Source organism: Volvox carteri, assembly GCF_000143455.1.
Source record: "Volvox carteri f. nagariensis unplaced genomic scaffold VOLCAscaffold_37, whole genome shotgun sequence".
Classification (NCBI taxonomy): Eukaryota; Viridiplantae; Chlorophyta; class Chlorophyceae; order Chlamydomonadales; family Volvocaceae; genus Volvox; species Volvox carteri.
Window position 1 is genome coordinate 1,112,131 of NW_003307580.1, and position 19,614 is coordinate 1,131,744.

General features: G+C 55.9%; 3 protein-coding genes across 3 annotated transcripts; 1 reads left to right on the forward strand and 2 right to left on the reverse strand.

Moving 5' to 3' along the window:
• Positions 1-1,782: 1,782 nt before the first annotated feature.
• Positions 1,783-8,308, reverse strand: VOLCADRAFT_94477 (uncharacterized protein; the record flags this gene model as incomplete). The annotated part of the gene is made up of 10 exons (XM_002953676.1): positions 1,783-1,986; positions 2,374-2,463; positions 2,801-2,928; positions 3,281-3,494; positions 3,846-5,187; positions 5,553-5,738; positions 6,032-6,105; positions 6,403-6,504; positions 6,724-6,873; positions 7,319-8,308. 10 exons carry the CDS (start codon positions 8,306-8,308, stop codon positions 1,783-1,785), a joined length of 3,480 nt encoding a protein of 1,159 aa, XP_002953722.1.
• Positions 8,309-9,187: 879 nt separating this feature from the next.
• On the forward strand, positions 9,188-13,502 carry VOLCADRAFT_94478 (uncharacterized protein; the record flags this gene model as incomplete). Its single annotated transcript, XM_002953593.1, has 8 exons — positions 9,188-9,348; positions 10,000-10,174; positions 10,601-10,769; positions 11,060-11,207; positions 12,032-12,251; positions 12,867-12,980; positions 13,281-13,357; positions 13,457-13,502. 8 exons carry the CDS (start codon positions 9,188-9,190, stop codon positions 13,500-13,502), a joined length of 1,110 nt encoding a protein of 369 aa, XP_002953639.1.
• Positions 13,503-13,872: 370 nt separating this feature from the next.
• VOLCADRAFT_106073 (uncharacterized protein) lies at positions 13,873-18,892 on the reverse strand (the record flags this gene model as incomplete). Its single annotated transcript, XM_002953677.1, has 5 exons — positions 13,873-14,059; positions 14,522-14,667; positions 15,114-15,196; positions 16,200-16,301; positions 18,553-18,892. 5 exons carry the CDS (start codon positions 18,890-18,892, stop codon positions 14,041-14,043), a joined length of 690 nt encoding a protein of 229 aa, XP_002953723.1. The 3' UTR covers positions 13,873-14,040.
• Positions 18,893-19,614: the final 722 nt, after the last annotated feature.

A 19,614-nucleotide genomic window follows, 5' to 3' on the forward strand; every position in this document is an offset into this window, starting at 1 on the left:
GTTGTACAACACACATTACAACATCTGCACGCGAAGAGACACGGGAGGTGTCAATTTCGATTCGGCCGCACCATACGGGCTTCAGGCCCATCCAAAGCGTCCCGGGCACTATTCCAGGACATTAGGATTTATGGAAACGATAGGAACAGAAGAGTGGAGAGAAAAAGGAGAGGGCACGAGGGCCCAGTTGGGGACTCTCCCTCTTCTCCTTGTGCTCCGGATAAGGATGAAGCCCCGGGCAAGGCCAAGCAACTGTAGAATTACCGTTCCTCTTCCCTCCCGCTCCTCTCCCGCTCCCATACCAGTGCACACCATCGTGATGTGTGCACACTATGTTGCCCGCGGCTGGGCAGCCGGTTTCCCCCTAACTTAATAGCTAAGATGCGAGAGCTATGGGAGGAGAGATGGTGTAAATACACATCGCCACAGTAGGTACGTTGGGTAGGACGCGCAGCCATGTTTCCCCCATCCACCGGGGCCACCATGCCGGCACCACCACCACCACCAAGCCAGGTTGCGCACCATGCGTACCAGCAAGCCAGGGAGTCGGCACAAAACGTTAGGAAGAATGGACGATGTGCGTGCCTATATCTCCCCCTACTAGGCGAACACTAATAATCACGGCCTCCTAGCTACAGCTAACCCAGATGCCGGCGACCATCGGCTGAAATCAATCTAAAGCCTCTCAAAAGGACGAAGGACAGGAGTACAGCCTATAATCGAAAAGCCACAGAAAATCCTGGCCTAGCTTGATCCGAAACTCTTCGTTGCCAGCGCAATTGTGGCGTTGCGGCTGCTGCCGTGGAACCGCGCAGTTCAGGTGCTGCTGACGCCCCTGTCCCAATACAGTTACTTCTTGCAGGGTTGGGCTGTCCGCACGCGCCGTATCATACCTCCTCTCACCGTAAGCGTGCCACGTAAGCAAGTAAACAAAAAACTAAAAAAAACTAAAGACCTAGAAACGCTTACAACGTAATCAACATACCTACCTAACATCGTCAACGCAGCTATTTCCTCTCACAGTCATGCTTCAAGTAGCGCGATCATGCTTGTTTCTAATGACCGCTGCTATCTCTGTTGCTGCCGCTGCCGCCACCGCCGCTGTCAGCGCAGCACTGCCTAACCCTGTTAGCGTCCATCCAATCGCAATCTACTCGTCCCAAACTCAAACGGGTTGAGAAAACCAAGCAACAAATGGCATGCGTAACAATGAGCGGATTTAGCCGTACACAACCATGACATTGCCGCCCTGCCATTCAATACCAGAAAATGATTAAACCAGCAGCTGCGCTCTCGATCCCGACAGTGACTCTTCTTCACCATTGCCGTGCCAACCCATACTGTTGTCGCGCATAGTCGTCGGGACAGGCAGGGCACGAGAAGAAGTGGAAAAACAAGCCGAACCCCTCCTGCACATGCACACGACACGCAAGCACTTCCAAGGTGCTGGGCAAATTGCGGCTCAAGACATCTCGCCACCGCCGCCGCTGCATTGCAATGTCTTCCCAGACAACGTCCCTGTCGAGATTTCCAGGCCTCCTTCCAACGCGACTCACCCGCCGCCAAGCTCTGCAAACCGTTTTCCATGCTTCAATACTTACACACGCCACTCCTTGCGAAAAGAGCGCAACTCCGTACGGAGCTCCTTTCCTGAAGCCATCCATGCTGAAGTCAGGAGCTCTGGTTCACCCAGAGAGGGGGTTGCCGCCCCTGCCGCCCCGCCGTGGCCCCCGTCACGGCCAGTACCGCCTTGCGGCCCTTCCCCCCCTTTTATCGCACCGTTCAGTGCTGATTGCTGTGCTGGTAGGATCTTCGCGGCTGGTTAGACGAGCTGACTTGATCGTCGTCTATGAGCTGCGCCTGGGTGCTGGCGGTAGGCAGGGCGCAGGGGCGCGTGATGTCCGGCAGGCTGCAGCCCTCAAAGTCCAGTGCCACACGCTGACCCAGGGCCCGCACAATCGCGTTGCGGCCCCGAGAGGTGACAGCCTGGGGGGGGGGGGTAAAATAAGGCGCGTGTACATCGCGACTGGGTGATGCTCGCCGGGCGCAGGGGCATAAATGAAGAGCCAATAAAGAGCGCGAGCATGGTACAGTAGGGCACAGCGCATAGAAAAGCACCGGGCAGGCGGTGAAGCAAGCAACGGAGCAACGTGCGGCGCCCTTGATGGATAGCATGCAGCAAACCGTAGCATAGCGCCCAGTGTGGCAATTGCTCTTAAAGGCCCTCCGTCCAATTCACTCGTATTTGCCTTGCCTTTGTACTCTCCGTCCTGCCGATCCCGACCGCTAACCTGTGTTGCTGCCACACTGTTAGTCAAAGAGGGCAGCGAAACCACCTATTACACCCCCAGACCCCCACCCAAGTGGCCCCACCTCGCAGTGCAGCACGGACAGGTCCTGCAGGCCCGTGTGGCCTGTGAGCGCCAGCAGCACCTTATCGCTCATGGAATGAACATCCTTAATCTATGGGCAAGGCACATGTTGCAAAAGATAGTTAATTTAGGAAGAGCCCAACTTTAAACCAAAATTCATCATTTATAATTTCATCGTCCAGACTTTCAATTTGCTCCCGTTGGTGGAATTGGAATCTCAGTTGGTCAAACTGTGAAGAAATATCAGCCCGCATGGAACAAACAGGGTGCTTACAGAAAGTGAATCACAGACTCGCGCAGCAGCCCACGACACACCGTACCCAAAAATGGCATTAATGTGTATGGTCCGCAAGGGACTGGGTGGGCTGCAAGGGACTGCTGCAACCCAATACTCGCACAGCCCGCTAAACGCACGACGGGGTGCATACCTCAAAGCGAGTGAGCTGCGTGAGGGCGCCAAGGCCAGCTGCCAGGGCGCCTTCCCCGGCGGTGTGAAGATGCTTGAGCGTTAGAGAGCGCAACTCGTGAAGACCCGACAGCGAGGTCAGGAAAGTCCCTGGCAGCCGGAAGCCGTATGGGGTGGCGTGGCAGGCGCGGACGGAATCGACAGGGGAAAGGGATGGACCCCATACGAGATCTGGGGAACAAGGCTAGGAAACGGAAACAGTGATGTGAAATGGGGGTTGGCGGTCCATGATAGACTGTAAAAGAATGGACAGCAACATCCAAAACGGGAAAGCAGAGCGAGCGACTCGCCGAAGCTGACAACTCGCCGAAGCGTGAAAGGAAAAGCACCAGATTCCTCCCCTACCCCAATCCAAACATATTTCCCCCCCCTTCCTATCTCCCCCTCTCACATGCCAACGCATGGCATGGGGACCTGAAATGACCGCACAGCTCACACGCACCGGAGATCTCCTCGTAGCGCCGCACAATGGGCTTCTGCCTCATGTACGCCTGTGCCGCATGCACCGACAGCTTCCGCAGGCCCTTGACCCGTAGCGACGTTAGATTTGGCAGGCGGCCCAGAGCCCGCAGCCCCACATCGGTGACTAGGTGCAGGCCGCTGAGGGACAGCTCACGAAGCCCTGACAGCTCGCACAGCTGCGTCAGCTCGCCATTCTAGGGGTGGGGACGTGCAGTAGGGGTCAAGAGGGTATTAGGATCCTATCATGGGAAGAAAAAAAAAGGTCACAGGAGGAAGGGAATTGTTGATTGGGCAGGGTTACCGGAGAGTAGACATCCCGTAAAGCAAGCGAAGGTGCGTGAATGGGCGTAGGTATTATGAAGCGCCCTCCAGCAGCAGTAAGTGTCCACAGCCGGCCAGGATGTGGGGGTGAAAGCAATCAGCCTGGGCTACCCACCAGCAGGCAAGCCCTAATTGCGAACGAACAAACAAACAAACGCATGTAGATTGCAGGCATCAGTTTCTTAAAGTCATGCACGCAGCACGCAAAAACACCACCGCCGCACTTCTAGCGCCAGGCAGTTGTCGAGCGTTAGCTGGCGAAGGCGAGGAAACTGTCTCAGCAGCGGCACCAAGCTGCCATACAGCAAGAAGAAGCACGCGTCCAAACAGAGCTCCTGGAGCTCCATCTCAGGCAAGTTGCTGTGCATGGCGCCACCGACGCTAGAAACAGGCGTTGAAACGCTGGCGCTGCCGCGGTGCGCACTGCCGCTGCTGCAGCGGCGATCCACGCGAGGCGGCCCTTCCACGGCTGCTGCGCTGTCCGCGGCTCCGTGTCGGTTCACGCGGGGCGTAACCTGACGCCGGCTTGCGTGCGCTCCCCCGGCGTTGGCAGCGCCGCCACCGTCCGCTGCATCAGCCAACATGGACAGCCGTCGAAAGTCCGCGTTTGCTGCACCGTCGTATTTCCCAGCGCTACCAGTAATAGCCGCTGCGGTCGCCATGACGGCGGCGCCGCCTCCGGAACCCGACGGGCTGTGGGCACCACGGAATCCCACTTCCTCCTCACTGCTACCGCCGTCGCTGCCGCCGCCGCTCTCATTTTCGCTGCTGTCCCCGGCGATAAGCGTCGCCGCCGCACCGCGACCGCCGCTTGATGGCTCGACGGCAGCAGCAGCTGCACCGCCGCCGTCGTTTTCAACGATGCGCCTCCGGAGGCCTCGTTCCGGAGATGCAGCAACGCCACCGGCGCCCCTGCTGCCGCCAGCTGCTGTTACTCCGGCGCCCTCCGCGGCCTGGCCGCCGCCGTTGGCGCCACCGCCCAGGGGGGACGGGCTGCCGTCGATATCGCGTCGCCGCCGCAGGCCCCGGCCACATGGCCTGCCAGCGCCGGCATCCGTTGCAGGCGCTGGCGTCCCCGCTGTGACGCAGGGCTCCTGACGGTCCACCGTCGTCACGTCCGCATCCACAATACCCGCAGGCGCAAGTACGAAGCGCCGTCCCTGACCTAGATCCGCTTCTGCGCCACGCTGCAACTCACGCGAGCCGCCGGCGGTGTCCACGTCCGCGGCTGGTGGTCCTACAGCAGTGCCTGCAGCAGCGGCTGCTGCTGCTGCGCCGGCAACGTCTCGCACACGTGCGGCCGCTCGCCATCCCGCTTCAGGAGGGCTTGCCAGCGCGGTGCCAGCGGCTGCGGCGCCGCCGACACGCAATGAATTGGATCTAGGACTGTGTAGGTTGTCGTTGGACCCAAGCGGCCCGAGATCCAGATCGTCGGACAGCGGCTCCGGCAGAGGTGATGGCTCCGGGACGCCCTCGGGCAGTACCAAGTTGAGCGCCGTCCAGTATAGGCGGATGCGCAGGGAGCGTAGGCCCGGATTCGGGTGCACGTCAATCACACCGCCGGACCTGCGCCGACCCATAACACAAACGCATGGCACACACGTCTCGTCACGGTTGGGTTCAGACGTGTTTTATCTCCGCCGTCTTGGACTATCTCCCATGTATGCCTCTCACGGCTCATTTCCGTAAACACGCAGCATAAGGCCACTTGGCCACTATACGACCATTATGAGCGCTACATGGCCACCACGAAGACACTCTGAAGGTGTGCGCGAATAAAACCCTAAGTGAGCCCACTGCGGCACACGACGGTGTGTCGTCCAACCGGCCAGCGAACCTACAGGAATCCAGGCCCCCCCAAAAAAGGCTGTCTTCCTGAGATTTAATCGCCAACCACCATACGCATGTGCGATCGAGCTCGCCTTACCCACCTGCTTCGGTCACTGGACACGAAGAGCGAGTCCAGGTTGGGTGGCGCTACCACCGTCACCATGAGCTCCTCGTCTGAGGCGCAATACAGGTCCAGTGACAGGCTGCGCAGAACAGCGAGCTCAGCCAGCGCGGGCAGGCCGGGCTTGAGGCACTCGGCGGGGGCACGGAGGTCCAGGGAGGACAGTCTGCAAGGGAGACGAGGGGGGGGTAATAAGGAAGATGAACATAAGAGGGGGCCGCATTGTACACCTGGGGGGGAGTGACGAGCTGAGCAAAACGCAAGCGTGACATGAACATAACTGCTGAAGTCAATGGTAGCAGCACTGTCGGCCAACGCGAAGATTGGTGGCAGAAGACTTGTGACCTATGGGCCTTCGGCTCGTCTAGTGCCTGCACGGTCCGGTCCCCGGTTCTCTTCATAAGAAGAGCTCTCACCATGTAACATAACATGCAAACATACATACAAACATACACGCACCTGCTGAAGCCCTGCCAACACAGCGTGTCTGGTTGCTGGAGCACCTTGGTGCTGCTCGTCTTAAAGGTGAGGGACTGCAAGACAGGAACACGTTTCAGGTCACGCCGGGAACAAGACAGCAGGGCGGCGCACAGACAGCAGCAAGTAAAGAACATTAGTACCTTGTAAAACAGAACCTGAAGGCACAAGACGCGCCAAAATCGCGCAGTAGTCAGGCAAGACCGATATTTCAAGACCCACAAACACACAAACTCCAACAGACAACAACGGATAACCTCAACTCGTGGATCCACTGCAACGTCATTCATTAATACAATAGCAGGCATATCCCAATCCGTTGCTTCTTTCCATACGCCCCTTCTTTTCCCCACCTGCAACTCAGGCAGTCGGGTGCAGACGGGCAGGAACTCGGACGCGCAGCTGCTGTCGCTGTTCACCAGGAGGGCAGTCAGGCCAGAAAGCCGCTCAAGGGCCTGTGGAATCCGCACGTCAGCAGGTCGTAAGATAGGACGGCATGGGGGGGGGGGAACACGCGGCAGGATGGGCCCTCAACGGACGGACGCTGAGTGCGGGAGGTCTTTCCGATTAGAACAAGCAGGGCGGCAACGGCTGTGGCAACGGCACAGACGACAATAAGAGCGTGCGGGTTTCCTTTGTTGCCTTAACCATATCATTGACTTCCCCCCATTTACCTCCGGATTGGCGAGCTTCTTGACAGCGAGGCAGCGCAGCCTTCCAAGTGGCGCCAGGGCCTCAGGGGCAACCAGCGTGTCCAACGTGAGGTCCGTCAGGTTGGGCAAACAGGCGATCGCGTCGGCGGTCAGGGCGGGACAAAGGTCCGCCTAGAAAAGGGCAAGCGGGGACAGAAACGTAAAACAAAGGAAAAAATTAAAATAGAGTGCCGTGCGGCAAGGGCAAGGCCAGGAAATACTAATTATAGGGGGCAGGTGAAGCTGATGGCAAATGCGTCGCGAGGCGGTTGCGAGGCGTGTGGAGGCATGCGGAAGAGGCAGAAGAGGGACTGCAGCCCAGCTCTACGAATGGGTCACGTCCATGTCACCAACGGCATGCGGACCCGCAGATGCAGAGAGCAAATGCAGCTAACAACTTTGTGTTGGCAGCATGGAGTAGATGGGGGCAGGGAGCGAAGTGCAGATGTATTAACAGAACTTTCAGTTTTACAGTGTCGGGCTGAAGCGACCCGGTACAACTAAGCGCATTGACAGCAGGCAGGGCTTGCGGAAAACTTGTTTCGTGCATATTTGTTTTCATTAAAAAGACACACACCTGAAGCTTGTTGAGCCGCTGCAACACGTCGCCAAGTCCGCCAAAGATTCGCGACGCGGGCGACAGCGGCGGTGACGAACCTGGTGAAGCTGCTGCTCCCGACCCCCCTGCCGCTCCGGAGGCCCTGCCAGTACCAACGCAGCCGCCAACACCAGCGCCTCCCGCCTGGACGGGAGGTGACGTACCAGCAGCCGCGTCCTGCAGACCCCCGACGTCGCATCCGGTTGTATCCTGGGGTTTGCGTTGCTGCGGCGTCGGCGGTGAATCGCAGACGGAGGGAGAGCCACCCGTGGCCTCGCCGTCCCCCGCCGAGCCCGCGGCCCTGGTGCTGCTTGGTCCTGCAGTAGCAGGCAGCTTTTGTCCTGTACCCGTCGGCGACTGGCCTGGTGACCGGGCGCCACTCCCGCCATGCCCTGTCTGCATTCCCCCCCGCGCTCTTGAACGCGTGTGGCGTTGCGGGAGTAAATGCGGGGTGCGCTGGTCCGATACAGCCCTGGCCGTGCCAGGCCCTCCGGCTCTTCCCTTGCCTGCGGCGGCTGCAGCTGTGGCCGCAGCGGCCTCCCCCTCGACAACATCCCTTGCTCCAGCGTTCGTGGTGTCGTGGTGGTTGTGCTTTAGGGCGATGTTAGAGAGGCACAGCTCCCGGAGCGCCGTGAGCTGGCGCAAGGGGGCCAGCATACGCGTGGAGAGGCCCTCGACGTGCGACAGGTTCAGCTGCGTTAAATTCGGATAGAGCGTTGCGAGCTTGCTGAGGTCGACGTCGGGCCGCTTGGGCGTTGCATCTTTCAGGCAGTAACGTGCGGAACGGCTCCAGTCTTTGCAAACCAGTTGTACGACAACAAACTGCTTTGCGGTCAGCGTTCGCACAATTACGTCAAAAAGTCCATCTGGAGGAGCCTGCCAGCTACGGAAGGGTGGCGGTGGTCCGTCCTCAGCGCAAGGGCCGTCTCCTGTCCGCTTCGGCCGGGCTTTGCTCCGAGGCTGGCTCATTCCACCGCCTTGCCGCAGCAGTCACGGTCTGCCCGGTTAAGGTCTTAGCAGTCAACCTAGTGAGTTGATATATGACATCAACAGGCCGGTAGCGCCGATAGCTACAAAGATAACCTTGCCGGTCACAGCTTGAAAGGAGGGGGGTTTGCCAAGAGACCAACGTTACGTGGACAACACAAACGCTCTTACGCTATAGAAAATGAAAACATATCATACAGTAGAGCGGCTGGGTCCTTTGCCGTTATTGACAATGGTTTCGCTTTTTTTACGACGGTCCCATGCAACAAGGGATGCCAACCTACTTTTCCGATTGAAAAACCACGTCTACCTTTAACCTGTCTTATGACGATTATAGATGCGGATTGCTTTGCACCTTAATATAGAAACAGTGTTTGTTACCTTGCACAAATTGGGAAATACGCATCGAAGCCGAACGCGATGTTGACTTCAGGCTAATAAAAAGGAGTATTTAGCTTTAAGATTACAAGCTATACGTAACGAAAACTTCTTGCATACGGCAGGACATCTTTCAATTGGTCTTGCTAACTTTGCTGGCTTTAAGTTCTACACTTTGAGCGATCATGCTGCCCACGGAAACCCAGCGGGGAGCCTACGCTCCAGGCACGAGTACGTGATGTAAAGGCCGTGCCGCGGTGCACATGTCGACTGCAGTGCTTTTTGCCCACCTTGGCGTTACGGGATATCGTGCATGCTCATCGCGGGATGAATATTACGTCCATCTTGGCATGGGCCCCTGCTTTGTGTTTTGCCTTGGAATGTCGGCTCAACACCTGGTCACACGCCACCCCCATTTCCCTGGGTCGCAACTCCCATCTCCCTGGGTCCAACTGGCACGCAGCGAAACGTAGTACAGTCAACATGTACGACAGTGCCGCTTCAAAGTTCGAGCCCGTCCCGGACGGCCCCTACGAGGCGCCTGAGATTACCTCACAACCGGCTGGGCATGAGCACTTTGACGCTACCCGCGAAATCAAGCTCAAAGAGACATACGGCAGAGAGCTTCCCGTCACTTCGTACAGGTGTGCATCGCGTAAGCTTCTGGAAGAGCAGGCATTTCTCCAGGACCTGACAGCGGAGCACGTCAAATCGGCCGCGTCATACAGCAATTTCGCATGCCATCCGGTGAAGCTATGACCCTTCGACCAAGGCCATTCGCGCGCCGTTGCGCGCGGTTCTGTGCTAAACCAAAACCAACTTCCTTTCGAAAACATCCAGCTCTTGCCTTACGCGCGCCCTTTAAGTGCCGGGCACCTTCACCACCACAGCCCCAGCTGGTCCATGCCAGGCGCATACGCATGTCCTGGAATTTTATCCTTTCCAATTGCGTTGCGCGCCAGCCTGGAACCTCCGGCATTGCACCAACCGTGCATGCCGTTCGATGCACACATCTTTACTTACAGCCTGGTGAAGCTGGGATGTGGGTCATCTGGTTTTGTACGTCCCCGAAACGTCCGTTTCCCACTGTCGCATGCCATTTAGCCAAAGGTTTCGTAGCTGCTGCAAAGCTCCTTGCCCTTGCCTCCTTCCGTCCCAGCCGCCTTCCTGTTGTGGCCGCCTTCTTATTGCACCCACATTCCTCCGTATGCTTCGATCTATAATATATGAATGGAATCTAACTCTTTCCCGTGTTCCCGCCGTGTCCTGTCGTACAACGAAACCCGCAACCTCAGGGACCACTACCCCCCCAAGGAGTCCCTGCAGCCCGGGGAGCCCCTAGAGCTGGCCAGCAGCGGCGCGCCGTTCACTGCCCGTACGACATACGACGATGAGTTTTATAAAAAGCCCCGCATGCCGCGCCCTGTTGAGCCGTTGACGTACACCCATCGGCCGGGGCCCATGATTACGGTACGTTGCCTGCCTGCTGACGGCTGTTTTCGGTACGGTTGGAAACGGGGCGGTTATCATGTCGTGCGGCTGTATTTGTCATATGGGTTCATTCAACACCAACCACCGTTTCTATTTGCGTTTGCGAAGGCCGATTCTAGGAGACATAGCCCAAGCTCACAACTCCGACCAATTGGTCGCCGTTGCAACGGACACAGCACACCAACCCAATCCCATTGTTCCAAAATGACTTCCAACCAACAAGCCTGAAGTACGCTAGTCCAAACTCAAATCCAAACCTCAAATTTCGTGCCCGTGAACCCAGCCCATAGGCTTGGGAAGCCTCGACCCCAAAATTTCAGCCCGGCAATGCAGCTCCACTCACACCCCTAACCAACCCACAACCCTAACCAACCCTAAACCCTAAACCCATACCTCTCCTCGCAGCGTGACACCACCAACCAGGACACCTACCGGCCCTTCGAGGTGCCTGTGGAGCCCGTGGCGGTGGCCACCCGAGATGCCACCGCACCGCCCCCCAACATCCCCTCCATCTACGAAACCACCTACCGCAAGCAGTACGTGCCCAAAGCGGGGGAGCCAAGGGTACCACCAGGTAGGCCTGCGTGAGCGGACCGCGCGTGTGGATGTATGAATATCTATCTTGGAGATGTGGGTTTAGCTGTGGATTCAGAGCCACGGCGGTGCGTATGAAGGTACATGGACGCTAAAGGGTTCGGACCCCGGGGTATCCCTTGAAGGAGGAGCGTCTCTCCCTCTTTAGAGCCGTTGTTGTTCCTTCCGCTATACCCCGCTGAACATGATCCTCTCCAACATCACCCAAACTCCCCATTAGCCCAACTTCACGAACCAACGAGCCAACCCGTGCTTCACACCGTCCGTCAGGCGCCATCCCGCCCAAGGACCCTCTTCCCTGGCTCAACGACGGCACTACCTACCGCAACGACTACGTGCCCAAGCCGCTGGTGCTGCTGCCGCCACCGGACTACGACCCCTTCAACCCCGTTCCCTTCGACGCGACGACCGAGTACCGGTGAGGGCGGTTTTTCTGCGGGACGGTGCCTCCACTGCATGATTTTAAGAAGAAAAGGCCACCGCATTTCGGGCGGGTTTCTTGCGCCAGCTGGTGTCTGGGGTTGTACGCGGCCCTTAACGAAAGCGTAGAGGAGGGACCGAAGAAGGTGCTAGAGGCGCGAGCAGGGGGGGTTTCGGGTAAAAAAAGATGGGCGGGACCTGATGGGGCCTGGTTAACCTGAGTGACTTGGTCAAATGGCTGTTGATAACAATTGGACAATAGGTCCAATTCCGAGGTCTTTAGCGAATTCAGATGGACTTCACAATGAAGTCCCGGTTTTTGGCAGAGTTCTTTAGATGTTGCGGGGTGTTAACCTCCCTCGGCCCAAGAGCCATCTGACGGTATGGTACCTGGCTACCTGATGGCCAAGGGTCGTTTGCAGCCATTCTCATGATGTGGAGTTTGAACCTGGTTTCCCTCTGTCGCTGCTTTTGACTGGCCCTCTGGCGGAAGCCTGGGCGGCCGGTGCACCATACGTAGCCTTGGTGTCAACTGCGAGCATGGAAGTCCGTAATTTTTCTTACCATCGTGGCGGAAAATTTGGTCGAAAGCCCGACTTGCCCCAAATCTGATGTATTGCTCTCCTGTCGGCTATCCTGTCTGGTAAAAGCCCCCCCATGCACAATCTCTCCAATCTCTTCCCTGCCTATATGTTTACTCAATATGTCCATGAGCACCAACTCCCTCGGCAACCCATTCACATGCATGTGATCTTGTACTGTAGCCACCGATCACCTCTTTGCGTGCGCTACGCATCTCAACCCCGCATCCACTCCATTCAGTGCCGAGTACCCCGCGAAGGAGAACCCGCCACAGCTGCCCCCGCTCACCGGCGTGCGCTGTCGAGATGGACTGGCGCTACCCCTACCCCGCCGCTCCCTCGGCGTGGAGTTCGTGCACCGGGGCAAGACCGACCATTACTTTGTGCTGCTGCCACGCACCATGGAAGCGCCGTGCTCTGCGAGACAGGTCTTCACGACCGTGCATGACAATCAGGAGCAGGTGTGTTGGGCTTGGCGCTTTGGTGCTGCGGCTTGCGAGTTGCTGCTGCTCGGGTTTCCCGGTCCGGGTCGGTGTGAATGTCCGGGACAGTTGCGGGGCTGATCGGTGCGTCTGGTTGTGTTTGCGAGCGTGCGTGTGCTTTAACTCCAAATAACTTAGTACATAAAAAGCATATGTACAACCTGCGCCATACAACTGTAACAGGCAGCATTCAGGACAGCATCAGTCAGTATTTTGCGGAAAAATCAGAGCAGCATGAGGAGTTTGATCTGATTATTGTGCGTGAGGAGGTTGTGCCACCACACTTTTGGCAGAAGGCATTATGATGTAGTAAAACGGTCTTCCCTGCACCGTGAATTGGATAGGTCGTGTATCACCCGGCAGGCTCTTTAGATGGTGACTGAAGTGCGCTCCCCTACCACCTCTCTCCACTAGTGACCATCACCGCCTTGATCCAACGAAGAGGTCTTCGGGCTCCGCCCTATACTTTCGGTGCAGCTCCCTAACACGTTGGTGTATAGAAAATGGTTATGGAAAACATTCCGAGCTTTTAACGCGACTGTTACTGCTTCTATTAAGAGAGGAACTTGCTTTGTTTGGCTCGCATCCTCCCAGGCTTGTATTCTCATCCTGTACGGTGATGACCCGGTGGCGTCCAACAACATGTTGCTGGGCCAGTTTGACATTGTCAACATTCCGCCCGCACCCAAGGACGTGCCGCGAATCGAGGTGCGGGCCGGGAGCTGGGACAGATCGAGGCGAGGGTTTGGGGAATCGGGACGGGGTTAGCAGGAATGGGATTTTGCAGCTGATGGCTAGGATGGTGTGGGATGGGGGTCTGGCTTACGTCTGCAGCAGCGGAGGGGGAAAAGCAAGGCCCACCTGCTTTTGCAGCTTTGCAGGGGCGAGAGTCATGAGCCAAGAGGCCCCGGCTGGGTCCTCCTTGCGAGGGCTTTGGATGTCCACATAACCTCTCCACTTCGCCTCTCACTAGTAAAATCCCATCCCGCCAACTCTGCCGAGCCGCAGGTGACCTTCCGCCTCAGTCACGACTTGTTCCTAACGGTCGAAGCAAAAGATCTGGACACGGAGCGCCACAAGCGATGGTGGGTGCAGAGGGGCGCAGCAGCCTTAGAAGGGACGTAGAAGGGAACAATCGAATCCTGTTAAACCCAAACCGCTAAAACCCTATATACGCATTGTAGTGCTCTGCCAAGCAAACTGGCAGAGGCCTTTAAGGCTGCCAGATAAGGCCCACAAGGACCTAAGAAACCGTGCTACACGAAGGCCCTGGCCTAGTGTTGGGATGTGAGCAGCAAAGGCCCCTGGCCGTCCCATGTGTCTTGTGCCGTATTTGTTCGGCTGCCTCGCATCGGTTTATTCGCAAATTTTCATGCATGCTCCTCCAGTTATCTGTCTTCGTTCCCCTTCCCATCTCCATCTGCACCTTTCCCAAACCATCCGTCTTTGCATTCGCCCTTCCGTGTTCACAGGCTCCAGCGTGGGGAGGTGATCGTCCTCCGGCAGTAACGCGCCGCATCTGCCCATTGCCATTGCCCTGCGCGAGCGCGTTCAATCCTGGTTTCTAAGGCGGCTCAAATGTACTGCACTACCGCCGAAATACGCCCTCCATAGGAAGGTTGGGTCTGCCTTTGTTTTAGCATGCCCCGTCGTGATGCTTTGAGGACGGAGGACAAGGGGGCGCACATAGCCCCCATTTCCCGTACCGTGAGAGCCGAGGTTGGCTCGTGCAAATCCCCTTTCATTTCAGGACGTGCGTCATCACAGCTTACGAAGCGCTGCGGCTGCTGTTTGTGTGTGTAGGGGGATATGGTGGGTGGTACTCGAGATTCGCAGGTGGTGGTCATGCAGTTGTACCTGCCTGAAAGGTGTGGGCTTGGGAAGGAAAGGGGCCGCAGCTGTAGGTGCGGTCGCCGCTGATTGGTGCGCGCACGAACGTGTGTTGCGCTTGTGAATGCGCTGAGCGAGTCTTGTCTGCCTGCGTGAGTGTCTGCCTGCGTGCATACCTGGTTTATTAGGACGGACATCGTGTACGTCGAAATCTGATATGTGTTCGCACCCATCGCAACGCGTGCTGAAAGGCCTGCCGGATCTATAGCCATTCGATTTTCTAAAAGGCATCAGTGTAAATGGCAGGTAAATGAGTGCGTGTAGAGCTGCTATCAGGAGGTCGCATGAAGCTACGTGCATGGGGGCGTGTGCTCGCTGGCCTGTACATGTTTTGGGATGATATGAGGATGGGTGCCTACCTGCCAGGTGTGCGATGTATGCGCGCGGGCGCTGGCTTGCATGCGGTAATTGGCGTACGTGATGTCGTGCGCGTGAAAAGGAAGGCGATCCCGGTATACCACAACCACACAACTCTTTGCTGCTGTGAAGGGTGAGCTCCTTCAGCCTGGGGGCAGTAAAGGCAAGTAGGCAGGCATGTCTACGGCACCTTTGTGGATGCATGCATGCATGCATGGTGCTGAACACATCACAGCTAGGGCCCCGCCAGATGATTTCTATGACAGTTAGGGTTTCACTGGTACTTCGCCTGTCCTGCTAACGGACTCTTAACTTCGTGCACGTGAAAATATGCAGGTTGCATATGCCGGCGTGTCGCATGCACTTTTCGGTCTTTGTGCAATCATGCGTAATGAGCATAAGGACCTATCAGTTAATTATCATCTGGGTGATGATGATGATGATGATGCACTCTCGGTTTGGGCAACTTCATAACCTATTTGGAGCATGTGGGCCTTTGAGGGCTTTTACGGGTGTGGCCTGGTTAGGCACGTCGGGCGGTTCTAACGTGTAACGTTGCCGTGGCGTCTGGCCGTATCTGTCTTCTTTACGTACCTGCCTTCTGGCTTCCTGATGCATGGCGACGTAGCCGTATGCGAAACGTCGATACCCTCCATACGTCCACTTATTGTTAGTGACTGTGGGATGCGGCGCGAAGCGATGTTTGTGCAGTGGTTGGCTTTTCAGATTTGTGGCACTGCTGCACGGTATGTGCACCTATACATACCCAAGCAAGCAAGGCAACTGAAATCGCCTTAAGAAGCAGCAGGCGTCTTAAAAAGCGCATCGACGCAAGATGATTTCCCGTACGTAGCCGACGTGGCGGCCACCATACATTTCCATCTGTCAAGGATTTTCTCTCACGGTTTGTAAGGTCTGCAGCAATCGGCATCAGTGTGCGAGTGTGTGCTTCTTGGCGGCCTCTGAAGGCCACTCCGGTCGACTCGCGACTGCCACCGACGACCCTGGGCTCCGTGGTGTAATCGACATTGTCGGGAAACTTTAAATTTAAAGCAGTACGTGTCCCCTATGTCAGAAGAATTGCGGCGACGATTACCGAGCGACGTTGTGTGCTTAATAGTGGCCTATTAATCAAGCCTGATTTTTGAACTTATTACCCGCCGATCGTCATTCATTAAATATATATACTCAGCACGCTCTGCTCACCCAGACAGTCAACAAAAGTCACCTGGACAGCAGAAAGCGAATCCAAAGGGTAGGCTCAGAAACCCACGACCACGAGGGGAATTTGCATTAGGCTCACCAAGTGGCGAAAGGCTCCGGATCTCCACTTAAAAGGCCCACCAACAAAACAAATACTGACAGGAACTTGCACGTTGCTACTAGATATGAGGCCTGTGCCCCAAAAGCCCCCCAAAAAAGAAACCGAATAGCTAATCGTCCATTGGTGCCCCTTCCCGTGAACATAACAACTTATTGGACACAATTCGCAAGTGGGGGACTGGGGGGGCCCTGAGGGGGGGCCTTTCCGTGGAATTCCCAGAGCTGCAAAACCCCGAAAGGGGCGACCCCAAAAGTCAACAACAAATCGATAAATGGCTCCTTCTGTAAGGTTCCAAGAAGTCAACTGGGAGCATTTTGTCTCGGCCAATGGCTGTGTAAAGTTCAGCAAGGACTCACCTTGTATAATGCAATAGGGATACCAGCTAGACCGGGTGCTTTGCCTTACAGTAGCTTCCTCGAGGACCGATTCCACTTCCGTTTCAGACACCTCCGCACTCCCTACATAAGCGAGACGCATTCGCCTCCGGGCATGACAAGGTGGCGGTCCCTCAGTGCCCCTATAACAGCCATCCTCAGTCACACAGGTTGCGGAGAAACAAATCCTTCCCCAAATGTTCGCAACCATTTGTGGCAACTTCATCGTATCTGTAATCAAACGGCCTGTAAACTGTCTTGCAATGCTGATATAACTTGTAAAGTTTTAGACGGATGCAACAGGGTGGTTGGCCCTCTACGAAGCGCCTCTCTGTAGCGCCTAACCGCTACCCTTCAGTCCCAACCGCTTGTATAACCGCTACCCTTCAGTCCCAACCGCTTGTATAACCGCTACCCTTCAGTCCCAACCGCTTGTATAACCGCTACCCTTCAGTCCCAACCGCTTGTATAACCGCTACCCTTCAGTCCCAACCGCTTGTATAACCGCTACCCTTCAGTCCCAACCGCTTGTATAACCGCTACCCTTCAGTCCCAACCGCTTGTATAACCGCTACCCTTCAGTCCCAACCGCTTGTATAACCGCTGCCTGGGCGTCAATTGCCGCTTGAATCCTCTGCGGACCCATATGTCCGGTCTGCAGTGCCTCCCAGGCCCTTCTTGCAGCTTCCGTCGCCAACCATACCCGCCACCCGGGGGTAATCGACGCTGTCGCGCCTGCCGATTGAGAACCGTTATTTCATGAGGTGTATGACGCTTAAACGACGGCCGCCAGTCTAGCAAAGCTGATGTGTCCGTCTCAGGAGGCTGTCGTGCACAAGCATCGCGAACCCATTGCAGGAACCTTCCCTTCAAGTCAGGAAAATCTAGGAAATGCGTATGTAACCGTGGAAGCCTGGACCACGCGCTCTCACAAGTCGTGGTAACAAAGTTATGATAGCCATACGATAGAGGAAACGATTTTATTTGTATAAATTCTGTCAAGCCGCGAGGCCCCCGACATTGTGCAAATAAGAAACAGATCGCACCTGCTAGGGCGAGGGTGAAGATACCATATCAGGGCAGAGCACTCGGAGAAAGCCTTGGCTATGGACAAGTCCGCAGGTCTGCTCCCTTCTCCTGTGGTGGAGTCTATAATTGGATTATGGGTGATATTAAATTATCCCCTCAGCCCAAAGTAAATGATCATCCTGACCTCTACCCTGCTTACAATATCGCCAAGAGAGTGCTTACACGCCTTCTTCTGATCTATCAATTACTGAGGCGTCATACAGTACATATTGATTAAATGGATGCGGTGAACAAACCACGTGAACGAAATCGGCGCTACACGGCCTCGGGGTATGATGATGTGTGGGACAGGGGGGTCATATCTTTACCCTGTGGCCGCTACCCGGCAGACCCTGCCTGCCCCGGTATTTCGGGGCACCCTCATCCAGTCACCCTAGCCAACTCCTCAGTGGATCGCTCGGGTTCAGCACCCACCACCGGCATCCAACGGAATCTGCCAGATCAACGGCGGCTCAATAGAACCTACACGTACGGCACTGCCCACATTACAGCCATAACGCAACCCAGGAAGAGTGGAATGGGCGGTCAGTCGGGAGAGACAATAAGCGGAGGGACGTGGTGGGCCATGACTGGCCACGCATGAACGCACATGCACAGAAACGCCGCGTCCTGTCAAGGGGATAACATTAGAACATCAACAGATGCAGCAGCACCATCACTACCACCACCGGTAGCCTACCAGCGCTCAACAGCTTGCACAGCCATCTCACTTGCAGAGCTAGCGCATCCCAAAACAAACAAGTTCTGAAGCCCAGGTTCAGAAGTCACCATTTTATCGCATAGATAGCGTCTCCCGTACCGCCTCGTAAGTACTTCCTTCTTCGTACAACATACACCATCCTAGTGCGTCAAAGTTCCCCTAACAGACACGCAAGATTGGACTGTTTCACAGACGCAGTTACTAGCCCACTCAGTTGTTAGAGAACCTTTAAGCGAGGGCCGCCACCCTGGCCACCGCGAGGGCCACCGACTCTTTGCACCTGAACACACCAACGTCGTAAGGTAGGCCTCAAAGGTGAAACGCTGTGAAGCATATAATTGGACTGAATGTGCTGTCGATGTAAGCACGTTGGCGCGCCAGCTGTCTGCGGCAGTGCACCTGCCTCCCTGACCACGCAAGCCTTTAGCTCCAGCTCGACGCTGCGACCGTTAGCCCGCCCAAGTTGCTTAAATCCACTCCTTTTAAAGAAATTCAGCGCGGGTGAGTTAGCCGTGGCAACATCGGTTACGATAGTTGCTGGCGCACCGGTGACGCGCGACGCACGCAGCAACTCGTCTAGCAATGATTTCGCGACACCCCTTCCACGGTAGTCACCGCGGACAACCAGCGTTAACAACACACACTTGTAATCCTCCTCCCATTGCGCTATAAGAGCCCCCACCACCTCGTCATCGTTATCAAATGGCGCGCAAGCGACAAGTCCCCGAACTCCAGACCTCCCATCCGCTGCGTACTCATGGAGCTCCGCTATATTGGCGAGAAAACGTGCGGAGAAAACGTTTTGAGAATCGTGCTTGGCGAATTTGTGCAGTCTTAGTGATGCAGGAATATCCTCTCTCCTCAATAAACGCACTGCAACCGACATATCACAGGCGACAGGATTATAAAGCACGCACTCAATATCTGTCCAAAGAGTCACGGCGGCTTACACCGCTTCCGGGCTTGACAAAGAAAAACGAGCAGAACACTTTATTGCCATGTATTTGGACAAAAATGATACGAACGATCATCATAAAATCTGGCCGGCTTAAACTTGTACCGGTAGTGTCGTATGATCCGGTTGTCTTGCACGGTGCAGAAGCGTATGTCGATGTGGCAAAGGCGGCAAATTCTAACCTTTGCAACCCTCCTGTTTGTAATTGTCCACCTTTCGAAGGCGGAGACTCCCGGGTAGTCCCCGCCCACCTTGTGCTCAGGACCTGATGTCCCTGCCCTAAGAATGATATAACATTTGTATGAATCACAGGTTTGCTTTATCAGAACAATGTTTCCTAATCAGGCACATGCCGTGAGGTGCCGTGTACATGGGTTTTACTACGGAGCTGTTTTACTACGTATATGTATGTGCCACATACACATGCTGGGCCTCGTAGGGGATCGATATTGCTGTACCATGTCGCCTCGCCACCCGCTGTACATTAGTTACCTTGCCACCGTACATGCTGTACACAGTCCCGGGGCTAGATACAGAGCTTCACTCAAAACGTTTAAAAATTGTCCAAAAATTTTGGAGCTGCTGGCGAAGCCACCTCAAAACCTTCCTCCTCATCCTGACTAGCCCAATACACACAGCTCTTTGGCTCCCCT